Source organism: Bos indicus, chromosome 10 (genome assembly GCF_029378745.1).
Source record: "Bos indicus isolate NIAB-ARS_2022 breed Sahiwal x Tharparkar chromosome 10, NIAB-ARS_B.indTharparkar_mat_pri_1.0, whole genome shotgun sequence".
Classification (NCBI taxonomy): Eukaryota; Metazoa; Chordata; class Mammalia; order Artiodactyla; family Bovidae; genus Bos; species Bos indicus.
The window spans coordinates 90,286,666-90,299,471 of record NC_091769.1 but is presented as its reverse complement, the minus strand read 5'-3'; the positions used below and the strand labels follow the sequence as shown (position 1 = coordinate 90,299,471).

General features: G+C 45.8%; 1 protein-coding gene across 14 annotated transcripts in view; it reads right to left on the bottom strand.

The window, feature by feature from the left end:
- The window catches only part of NRXN3 (neurexin 3), a 1,810,124-nt gene that overhangs the window by 596,111 nt on the left and 1,201,207 nt on the right, over positions 1–12,806 (bottom strand). Inside the window, exon 1 of one of the 14 annotated variants that reach the window (XM_070797939.1) lies at positions 7,512–10,454. The exons of 10 other annotated variants lie outside the window; for them this stretch is intronic. In XM_070797939.1, the coding sequence (XP_070654040.1) occupies positions 7,512–7,749 (238 nt within the window). In that variant the 5' untranslated portion in view covers positions 7,750–10,454. Of the gene's footprint in view, positions 1–7,511; positions 10,455–12,806 lie in introns of those variants that run through there. 3 more of the 14 variants (XM_019969339.2, XM_070797938.1, XM_019969340.2) reach the window with 3 other exon arrangements.

Below are 12,806 nucleotides of genomic sequence, written 5' to 3'. Positions count from 1 at the left end.
AAAATCAACATGTCTAAATGTCTAAGTGATAACAGATTAATACATTTTTTAAAAAATGCCATATCCAGAGTCACAGAGTCAGGGAGAAAGCAAGGAGTAAAATCTATGATCAGCACAATATCCCTTCCATAAGAATTCTGGTTCCAAATTTGGGATCTATAGTCCACTCTAAGGACTCCACCATAAAAATACACTCTCAACTTCTCTATGACCTTTGAGTCCTGGTAAGGAAATGTTTCAGAAATGACATTAGAAGAAGTTTTCCACTTCCAGATCTGAAAATAGTTGTTTAAAAAGACCTGTTTTTTCCCCTCATATAAGCTAGATTAAACACTCTAGTTTTTGATGGATATGGAGCAGTATATAGTGGTATTTAAATTCTGCACAAGTTTGCTAGAGAAGAAGGTCCAGTTCTAAATTCCCAAAATGGTCTCAGAATATTTCCTGGAGGCCTCTCCCCTTGTGCTTCACTGAGCTTCTAAACCATTTGCTATAATTTGTTATTCTAGGCTAAAATTCGCCAGCATAGATTTATACCTAAGAAGACAGTTACCAAGAGGAGCAAGATGACCCCACGTGCTATCTTCTTTTAGTGCCATAAACAAGGAAGTACATGGTAAGATTTTTCTCCTATTTCCCTTTCCTTGCCTTGGAGGCAGAAAGTGTTGCTACAGATAAGAAATGAAGAAAGCCAGTACTTACATGTTGTTAACTTCAATCTACCAACCTGCAAATAGTCAACACTGAAGCTGGATTTTATGCAAAGAATTGAAAGAGTATTATCATTAATCTATTCCCATAACATGTTTCATCTGTACACAGAAATTAAGGAAAGCACAACTTGTTTAATTTTTCATACGATTCTGTGATACGTGTACGGTAAGTATTATTAATGCTATTCCCAGTTAAAAGATGAAAATACTGAGTCTTAATCAAGTCAACTGACTTATCGAAGGCTCCCAAGCGACAGGCAAAGACTGAGACCTATTTCCTCCAACTCTAATCTTGTAGTGACTGTTCCCAAACCCACCTAACAGTACCCTGCACCTCAGAAGTGCATCATCATCTACCTGTCAACCTTATTAGCACACGTTCTCAAAATCATTTTTCAGAAATACATGAATACAAAAAGAAAATTCATTCCCTTTCCCCAAAGAGGTGAATATGTTGCTTGGGATTTATATCAGCAAGGGCATAATAACTGCAACATATTTTCTCAATTGTCTCCCATGAAATATACAGTTTCCTTCATGTGAATTTAAAATACAGTTTCATGAAAGAAATTCAATGCAAAAACACCGAAATTGACATAGTTTTAAATGGACATACTTTTTTCCAAATATTCATAAAAGTATTCATACTTATTAAATTCATTTCTTCTTCACTGAAGGGTGAGGTGTGCAAACAGTTGGCAATATGTGTCTTGAGAGAGGAAAAGAGTGAGTCACCATAGCTGATTAAAGGGAGTCCCTGGAAGAGAAGGGGTGTCAGGCCTGGATGGCAGCTGGTCTCAGCAGAGAGCCCTGGAGGGTGGGCACTGAAGTCTGTCTACAGAGCATGTGTCTGGAGTCAGGCAGGATCAGCCAGTGTGCACAATCAAGGTGGAGGCTCCGTCACACGAAACAAAGAGAAAAGCAAACACAAGTTTCACTAAAGTCACTGGTGTTGCTGTCTCCATATATGTAAGTAGGATTCTTCCCAAGGAGGTTCCATCTTATCAGTTTTGTAAATCGCTACCATTGTCATCGAAGATTTACTTTTCCCATTGTAAAAGTCTGACTTCCCCGGAGATGCTCTGCACAGTACATGTTTACTTTACAATAACTGGATCCTGGGGGTGGGGAAGGAGGAGTACTATGAGCTGACCTGTATGCCCCACAACATTCATATGTTGAAGCCTAGACCTCCAGGACTTCAGATCATGACTATATTTGGAGGAAGGGCCTTTAAAGGGGTACATGCATACATGCATGCACTCTTGGTCATGTCTGACTCTTCACGACCCCATGGACTGTAGCCCACCCGGATCCTCTGTCCATGGGATTCTGCAGGCAAGAATACTGGACTGGGTTTCCACTTTCTTCTCCAGGGGATCTTTCCCACCCAGGGATTGAACATTTGTCTCTTGAGTCTCCTGCAATGGCAGGAGACTTCTTTACTGCTGAACCACCTGGGAAGCTCATTTAAAGGGGGTGATTAACTTAAAATGGGGCTCTGAGTGAAACTTAATCCACTCTGACCAGTATCCTTATCAGCAGAGGAAATTCGGACACACAAGGAAACATCAGAGATGAGTGAACACGGAGGACAGACCCCGGAGGGGACTCAGCAAGAAGGCGGCCGTCTGCAAGCCAAGGAGAGAGGCCTCAGAAATCAAGTCTGCCAAAACCAAAAGGTTGGACTTCTAGCCTCCAGATCTGTGAGAAAATACATTTCTGTTGTTTAAGCTACCCAGTCTATGATTTTTTTTTTATGGCGGCCCTAACAAAATAATATAAGAAAGGAAGTATGATTACGTTCAAGTTTTATCTTAAGAAATTTGCCTCTCTCCCTGATTACACAGGGTTCTAGTGAAAAAAGCTTTCTGAGGTCTGATCAATTCACTCATTAAAATGTAAAGCACAATATGTTATGTCTTCCAGACAACAAAACAATAAAGATCTTACTACTGAATTTCAGCCATCAGCCAGTTCGGTAAAGGGTTTATTTTTCCTGAAAAGGAACTGTTCCAATTTCCTCTTCTCTTTTCCTTAGGATATGGCAGCCCTCACCTCCATAGCCCACTCCGACAAAGATTTATATTAAAAGTCCTAAAGAAATATACACTAGGATAGTATAATCCTCCTACACTGGCCTTTCAAGAACAATTTAATCTCCAGAGCAACCACTTGCCAGCAAACTTTAGAGACACCAAACAAAGCATCTAGAGAAGAGAGAGAAAGAGAAGCCAATTTAATTAATTCATCACTAAGGCCAAAGACATATAAATCTTACCATTTTATCTGTCAACCAACACTCTGAATTATTCAGCAATCTGAATCCCAAGAAGGGAGGGAGAAAGAAAATGGTTAGAAAGCAGCTGGCTGAGCAATAGAAAGTGCTAAACAGATCAGAGCAAAACAAGCCCCAAGTCTGGAAAAACTTCAGAGATCGAACTGTGTGACAATGAATGAGAAGCATCATTTCCTACAAGAAAGACTCCTGGCTAATGGATCACAAGGGAGACTACTACCACCACCTTTGCTAAGATGATTCAAAGAGGACTTACCTACACACACAGACACACACACAGAGACACACACACAGACAGACACACACAGACAGAGACACACAGACACAGAGACACACACACAGAAACGCAGAGACACACAGACACACACACAGACAGACATACACACAGAGACACACACACAGACAGACAGACACACAGACAGAGACACACAGACACAGAGACACACACACAGAAACACACAGACACACAGACACACACACAGACACAGACACACACACAGAGACACACACACAAAGACACACACAGACATACACACACACAGAGACACACAGACACACACACACACAGAGACACACACAGACACACACAGACACAGAGATACACACACAGAAACACACACAGACACAGAGACACACACAGACACACAGACAGACAGACACACACAAACACACAGAGGTTTCTGGTCAAGAGGCTTTCTTCTAATACCTTGCGGTGTATTTTTTTCTTTTACAAAAAAACTGAGTTTTATGCCCCCAAATGCCTAAAGAGCCAGAAAGCTCTGCTATTTTGTGGAAAGCAAAGTAGAAGTCACATATTAAGTACACCTAGGCTCCTAAGAGCACACTTTTTTTAAACTGTAAGTACTGAGACACTTTTAAGTGGAGGCGCATTGGACTTCTTAAAGGTGGGAGAGAGGGAAAAGACACATAAAACTATACGTCCCATGCACGCTCAGTCGCTAGGTCGTATCCCACTCTTTGCAGCCTCATGGAAGCCAGCCTGCCTGGGTCCTCTGTCCATGGGATTTTCCAGGCAAGAATACCGAAGTGAATGGCCATTTCCTTCTCCAGTTATATGTCCCATAGCACTAAATTACCTAGGAGCTTCAACAAGCATGACATAGAAGTGTGAAAATAAAGATGAGAAAGAAAAATACCTGAAGGGATATTTTGAATAACAGAATACTGTAAATTTGCATTTCACAAGGGATGTGTAGATTTCATACTAGTTAATTTGGTTGGGTATCTGGATCCTTGTCCCATCCCTCCTATTTTTGAAATTTATACAAGCATTTATCTTTCACAGATGATCCAAATACTTCTGAAATTATTCCATGCTGAACAATACAATGTCATATTTAGTTTTCTATCCTTAGCAGGTTACACACAGCCTAGCACATAGTAAATACCCAATAAATGTTAGTTCAGTAGAAGACAGCACGTAAGGAAGCAACAAGCCTCAGAGAAGGGACTGAGTAATGGGTGAAAGCTTACTAGACTCCAAGTGAGAAGAGAGTTCATTCTATTCAGAGACACAATTTTCACCTAAAACTATTTTGCATACTCCAGCAGGGGTGAGCTTCTTAGTCTTCCCAGCTTATAAAGGAGCTCAGCCCACTCTAGGCTGCCCTGGGATCAAGATTTTAGGCAAAATCTATACATAGTAAATTTTTTAAAGAACAGAATCAAACCTGGGTAGACGATCAGCTGTTTGGAGGATTTCTCTTTCTTCCATCTGTTTTTGTGTGAGTTTCACTATAGGATAGGAGGTTTTAGACAAAGGGGGTGCTCATTAACAGGGCAGATCTGAGGACCTCCAGCTTCTCAGGAAATGGACAAAGGGAACAAGGGTAGAATAAAAAAAAAATAAAAGAAAGAAAAAAAACATCTCCTTGAGTCCAGAGACCATTATTGGACTCAAGGTCCTAGTATTCATTTATACCAGAATGAAGGACATTTACTTCCTCACAGACAGTAGAAACGGCTGCTTTTAACTCTGGAATCAGGTTGGAGGAAACTGTGAGTAACAACCATTAGCCTCCTACCACCTCCATCCAAAACATTTTTGAAAACAACTGCTGATAGCTAAGGCTTTGTCTTGGATGAGGGGAAAGCAAGGGTACTCCAAGTAAGAATGAGGGACATTAAGGAAGCACTGAGGGGTCTTCTGGTGCTTTCAGGCAGAAGAGGGCACAGCTTAGACATGGGATTGAAGCCAGAGTTTGGGGTGTCTTGTTGCTTACTGCTTCTCTTCATTTCAAGTCCCAAAATATGAATTAAACATGCAAGGAGCCTGCCTAATATAGATGCATCCAGTCTTCAAGCCCAGATCAATGGGATGGGACTTCAGGATTGAAAGGAGATATATAAAGAGTTGATTTTGTGAGCTTCCTTGTCTTCAGTCATGCTAGATTCTTAAGTTCACTGCATTCTACAGCTCTGATGGGAACTGAGGACCTTTTCTAGGATCTCTACTCATTTACTTACTTGGTTCTCCTTTTTCTGTGGCGCCGAATCTTATCAGATGTAGGTTAATGAGAAAGTAGACTGGGAACCAGTTAAGAAGATTTAGAGAGTCCTGAGCAACCAATCAGGGAAGAAATCAAGTAAACAGAGAAGAGTTGTGCTTAACCTGTGCTGGGCTCAACTCCTCTAGGCCCCTCAGCTGACTGAGAGAGGAAGGGGGCAGAGCCAAGGGGACAGGAAGAGATTGACAGATTTAAGAATCCCAGGGAAGTACTGCACATTCCCTCACTTAATTACTTGCTGCTTTTAACTGTTTATATCCCGAACAGAAAGTATAGAGACCCTGCTAGCCTATATAACCTCTAACAAATGCATATCTTCATCTCCCTGCTGATAATTTACACTAATTAGCAAAATTTAGCTAATTATCGCTGAGCATTTCCGTGTTTAATCATGGCTATTAGTAATAGTCTGTCTGGCTTCCTCCATCTCCCACCCCTCTCTTTTCCTTTCTCACCCTTTACAATCCCACCCCCCCACTGCCAGTCCCTCTCCTCCTTAGAAACTGAGTTTTTATTTCCATGAAATTGCTTTTGCCTTTTTGGTGACTGTGGCTCTTTCCTCTCCTATGTTTTTTTTTTTTTTTCTTTTCTGAAAGCCTACACCAAAACCCAGCAGGAATTACAGAGAAAACAGCAACCAGATCAAGATCAAGCATTCCCTCCTCCCCACCACCTCCTCTCCACCAACCAGGACAAGCTCTGAGCCGCTTGACGACTCCATCAAATAAAATGTAAAGAAAGAATCAGAGCGAGAGGACGTGCTGGCATTTTCTCCATGTGCTTCCACTTAACACTACAGCCAGCACTGTACAGAGCAGGAACCCAGGGCCTGGAGGCGGTGGGAAGAACGGACGTTCCCAGTGGGGTCTGGATGTGACAGGTCTTCAAAATACACGCTAGGGCAGGGGACCTCCAGGGCGGTTCGCTCTCGCTGCTCCCCAAAGGGCTGCTCCTGCAGGTGGGCTCTGTGATCCCTGGTCTCCTCGCCGTCAGAGTGGAGTGCATAGTACACAAATAACGAAGCTCTCGTCTTCAGAACAGTTTACTACAGCAAGCGCCACCCTCCGCGGCAGACATCACCCTCTCTCTTCAGAGGTAGCCTGCTCAAAGCTGAGTTGTCATTTTAAGAGCCAGAGATCTCCTCTTTCACTCGCTATGCAAGGAGGGTCGTTTAGAGCAAAACACATCACACTTGCATGGTGTGAACAAGCCCACCCATACTACCCTTAGTGGAAACAAATTCCCATCAGAGGGAGATTGAAGTGGCAACAGTTTACACTTCGGTAAATTATAAATGGACTTTGCCTTATCTTATGCATTGCCTCCTCCTAGGTAGTTAGCAATATTAGGGGTACAATTTTCATCATAGCTGCTCTCTCCATCTGACATGTGGACAAACTTAAAGCTGTGCACATGAACAGTTTAATAACCACTGGTTATTAAAAAAAATATTTTCTGCCTCTCTACACTCAGCTACTTTCCCCCACTCCCCAACCTTAACCACTTTATAGCAGTTCAATCAACTTCAGGCTGAAGACATAAGGATTCCTGCTGCCTGCTATTTTCCCAGGACTAGCTCTCCAACAAGATCAGAGAGAAGAAGGGTAAAAACAAGGTGAATGAATGGATTCTCAAAAGTGCAGCACTAGGGACTTATCTGATAAGTTGCCTGCCATCTGTTGGGTGAAGGAAGCAGAGGGTTCCAAAGAGGAGAATACCAGTGCTTGTGCAGCCCTGAATAAGCAAGCCAGCCCAGGTGGGGAGGACCCATTAGAGAAAATGGGAATGGGGCAGAAAACACCAGCTTATAGGGGAAATTGGGCATTTTCTTCCCTCATGCACATGCGATGCTTTTCATGATTTTCAATCCATTTTTTTCATATTCTTTTCCCACCCTTAACATTACCTGAAAGGCGAGTGGGTTACAGAATTGTATGCCCCATTAAAAGGATAAAGAGCAGAGAGACCCACCGTGCCCTCCTCGAAGGGAAACAGGGGAGCGATAGATAGAAATAGGCACTGAGTGATGCTTGCTGCCATGGAAATGGTGCTCGTGCTGAGAGTGAGACCCCGGCGAGGAGGAGGAGGAGGCTACATTAGAGGAACTCCACACAGAGCTGACGATACATCCCCAGAAAAGGGACCAGATCCCAAGCGTCCAGGCCGGCCGGCGAGGAGGGCTCCGTCTCGCGTGGATTCTCAGGTGCATGGTCAACGCACAGGACCACCACGGATGGGCAGTTTGAATTCCAGCCAGTGAGGAATAATTAAGTTCATGATGCCCAGGGGCCCATCATAGCAGGAGGAATACTCGCCCGGATTTTGGAAAACAGGGAAGGAATAAGCGTTTTCAAGACAGATGATGGGGGGGAAAAACTACTTAAAAGAAAAAAACAAACATATAAGGCAAAAGCTCCCCTTTCTTGGAGCTGAAATTTACGATGCCAAAATACACCCAGGTATAGCAACCCTCCTAGGGAGCCCCGGAATGCCACACATGTCAGGGGAGGCCCTTCGCAGCTCCTCCTGGTCTCCGCGGGGCACCTCGGGTCGGATGACTTAACTGCACACTCCGGGAAGCCACACGGAGGGAAGGTGGAAATGAAGGAAGAAGAGGAGACGGCAGGAGACCCAAGTAGGTTCAGCTTAGTTTATCCCAACATCCGAGCAGTTTGAACATTTTTTTCCCCCAACTTGGCGAGCGATGCAATGCAGAACTCCCAGGAAAAGGAGGGCTGCAGATGCTGAGAGTTCTTCGCGGGGTCCTCGGAGACTCGGTGGAAGGGCTCCGGGAGGCGGAGGCTGTGAACCCTGCGAGTTCTGGAAGAGCGCCACGGAGCAGCCGCCTGCGGGCCGGGTGTCTCAACGGGATGAAAAGGCAACAGCCACCGGAGGAAGATAGGAACAAGAACGACCGGAGAGAGAGAGAAGAGGAGGAGGAGGAGGAACCCAGCGCGGAGCGGCCACCCAAACCGACGTGGCCCGGGCGCAGAGAGGCGGGGCGGGAGAGCCGCGAAGGCGCCCGAGGAGGTGCCCGGCGGGCGGCCGAGTTGGCCGGGAGGCGGGCGGGCGCCTGCAAAGCGCGCGGAACCGGGAGGCACAGGTGAAGCGAAGCGAGGAGTTGGGGCGCCAGATTCACGAATGGGCAAGTCGTATGCAAATAGCGCACTCCCGAGAGCAAATCAGGGCAGCCCGAGCGCTCGGCCGAGGGACTGGCTGGCTCGGAGGGAGGAGGGGCCCGAGCGCCCCGGAATCCCGGCCCTCCCCATTCAAGTGCACGCTGGTCTACCCCCCGCGCGAGCTACGCGCGCGCACCAACACCCTGCCTGCTGACGCTCGGCTCCCTACCGGAGGAGTGAGCACAAGCGTGTGTGTGTGTGTGTGTGTGCGCGCCCTGCGCCTTTTGATCGCCGGATCCCTGCTCCTCTCCCAGGCATATTAAGCCAAACTCCGGCAATTGGAAAGGAAACAAACAAACAAACAAACAAAAAACTGCAGGCGGCAGCGAAGGCTGAAGTCGCCCCAGATAGAAATAAAAATCAACCCCTTGAGTCAGCAGGAGCGCCGGAGCGGCTTGCACGCGGTAGTGCCCGAGCGCGCGCGCGCTCCCCCTGGCCTGGTGGTCAGCATCGCGGGGCCACTCTCCGGGGGCGTGCCTCTTTGGGGGCGAAGGGGATACGAGCCCAACCGAGGGGCGAATGGCGGCAGCGCGTCCTGGTTCTCGAAGGTGAAGGCGGCGAGATGGACCCCAGGAGGGTGAGAGGTTTGATGCGCTCCCCCGGGGGAGGCCCTTGGAGAAGGTAGCTCCCACCCCTGGTGGGCAGGATGTTCTGGGAATTCAGGACCCAGGGGTTGGCTGGTCCAAGAACTTCAGAAGAGGTGAGGGCTGAGTCGGCTGGCGAAAGAGTGGCTGGTCTGGCCTGCCCTGGCCTTAGAGGCACGCGGCGCCCGGAGAGTAGAGCCTCCGGGCCTCCAGGATTCTGGGCACGAAAAGAGTGCGGCTTTTACATCCAGGCTGAACCTGCAGGGGACAGCGGAGAGGCAGGAAGAAGCTTGGCGGGCCCGCAGTGGCCATCTGTTACTCCAGGAGGAAGCAGACCAGAGCTCGGCCAGCAAACGGTGATGTTCTGGACGAGGCAGCCTCCATCCCACCCCTCACCCCCCAACTTCTCACTACGCTGTTGAGCCAACAGCGTGATACAGAAACCCGACAGCCTCCTGGACTCCCGGGTCTTGCTGTTGCTGCCTCTGACTCCCTCCTTTCCAGTCCCCTTAGTTATAAAAGCACAGTATATTTGGGGGTGGGGCGGGGATGGAGAAGTAAGGAAATAATACTTGCTGGTTAAATCACATCATATATACTACAGGACACTTGCTGGTTAAATCATGTCTGTATGTCTTCAGTTCTGTTCAGTTGCTCAGTCGTGTCTGACTCTTTGCCACCCCGAGGACTGCAGCACGCCAGGCCTCACTGGTCCATCACCAACTCCTGGAGCTTGCTCAAACTCATGTCCATCGAGTCGGTGATGCCATCCAACCATCTCATCCTCTATCGTCCCCTTCTCCTCCTGCCTTCAATCTTTCCCAGCATCAGGGTCTTTTCCAGTGAGTCAGTTCTTCACATCAGGGGGCCAAAGTACTGGAGCTTCAGCTTCAGCATCAGTCCTTCCAATGAAATTCGGGACTCATTTCCTTTAGGATGGACTGGTTGGATCTCCTTGCAGTTCAAGGGACTCTCAAGAGTCTTCTCCAACACCACAGTTCAAAAGCATCAATTCTTCAACGCTTGATTATATATATTTATATACAGGCTTCCCAGGTGGCGCTAGTATTAAAGAACCTACCTGTGAATGCAGGAGACATAAGTTGCGTTAGTTTGATCCCTGGGTCAGGAAGATTCCCTGAAGGAGGGCATGGCAACCCACTCCAGTATTCTTGCCTGAAGAATTCCATGGACAGAGGAGCCTGGCAGGTTATATAGTCCATGCAGTCACAAAGAGTTGGACACGACTGAAGCGACTGAGTATGCATATATATATGTGTGTGTGTGTGTGTGTGTGTGTGTGTGTGTGTGTGTGTGTATGTTTGTGTATATATATATATAGATAGCGAGAGAGACATGCACACACACACACACACACACACTCAGCACTTAGGCAGCATTTCTTTTTTAAAAAGTTTATAGCACCTATCATACTCCTGCTCTCAAGAGACATCTCAGGCCTCCTGACTGAGAATAAGAGATTAAGACAGTCCTATTCATTCTTGGGGCACCTTGAAGAGATGTTGAATAAGTTAGCATTATCTGTCTCTAACATAAAGATATCAAAGCTAGAAATGATTTGCCTTCAAGGTCAAGTATCAAGTCCCTTTGAGACTTTATGATGGTGACTTGGTGCTCTGGTTAGGAAATTGGTGTTCTCCTGAAGATCCCTGCTGCCTGCAGTAAATGGTGCACAGTCATCCCAGCTGCTCTGGCTCTTGGCTGTAAGGGTGATTCAAGATCCACAGCCTCCGATGGGATGGCCCTCATTTGTGATTTTACATGCCTTTGGGTTGTGGCCCATCAACATAATGTTTTAAACTAGCAACGTGTACTCAACAATAGCACAATAAGAGAGAGGGGTGATTGATGGAGACCTGATTTACACCCTGATTAAGACCTGATTTCTTTCTCTGTAAAATGGGAATAGTTCCTCCTCCCCTTATAAGGTTCTTGGGAATATTAAATAAGATAATGCATATACAGCATGTGGCATAGCAGTAAAGAGTGGTAGTAATTTTTGTTTAATAGAAAAATAAGCTAAAACTCCAAAAAGTTTAAGTACATGTTTAGGGTCTCAGGCAACTATTACGACAAAAGTGAAAAAAAATACATATTAATATCCTAGGCATCCTCCATTAACGCAGATGATAATTCCCATTCAATCCAACCACTCCTTGATGTCCTCCTCCAGATGGAATCTCACGGCGCTTTGGATTTAGTCTCTGTATCATGGCCTTAAAGAGACCTAGATGACCTGGCTTATACCTAGTTCTCCAACTCCATCTTCTTCCAGATGACCTCTTACTCTCTACCCCGCCGTCTCCTGGAGCTGCTTTTTGCTCTTGAGTGTGCAAAGCTCCTTCCCAACTCAAGGCCTTTAAACATGCTGGGCCCTCTTCTCTGGAACACTCTTCCCTAAGATTTTCATCTGATTTTCATTGCAGATGTGACCTCCTCAGAAGCCCTCTCTGACCCTCATCTAAAGTAAGCTACAACCCCCCCAAAGGTACTTTAACCCATGACCATGTTCTGTTTTCTTCAAAGCACTCCACTTTCTGAAATTATTTTATTTATATTTGTTCATGGTCTGTCTCTTTAAAAAGCCTGGCAGTTCCCTGGATGTTGAACCTTTGCCTTGGTCTCCCCTATATTTTCTGTGTGCGCAAGAGTGCGTAGCACAGAGTAGAAGCTCAGTAAACCTTTGCTGAATTAATGCATCCAAGGGATCAATTTCCAACCTCATGTGGTGTGGTTTAGTGGCTAAGTTGTGTCTGACTCTTGCAACCCCATGGCCTTGTAGCCCACTAGGCTTCTCTGTCCATGGGATTTCCCAGGCAAGAATACTGGAGTGGGTTGCCGTTCCCTTCTCCACGGGATCTTCCTAATCCAGAGATTGAACTCATGTCTCCTGGGTCACAGTGGGATTCTTTACCAGCTGAGACACCAGGGAAGCCCTTCCAACCTTATATGCATGTATTTTTATATACCATTTATTCCACTGACATACTTATCTGGCTCTAGTGACACTGACCCCCAGAGACACATATTTGCAGAGATCATGAGTTGACTACCTATCCACTTAATGCTTTTCTTCTTTTCTGAATTGGCATTGAGTATTGGAGACTGTATTTTTTTCCCTTAATCCCAAGGAAGGATGGGAAGTTTAGATGGACCTTCCAATTAATTCTCTGCTAGGCAACAAAGTGCAAAATAAATCCTTAATGCAGTACAAAACCTGGAAATGCCACTGGTGCATAACAGCTGGAACTATTCATTTGACTTGTCATACTTATCATTTATTTATTTACTTTTCACAAAATGTCAAAAGAAGTATCTGTGAATTCTGGTAAGGCTGATTCCACTTGGGGACCGAGTAGAACACAGAGAAGATCTATCAGAGGCCAAATGCAAGACTGGTTTATTGTTCTTCTTTCTCTTTCAAGTGGCAATCCACAATTATCCTGATAAAAAGCAATGTCCTCCTCCAATTTAACACATTG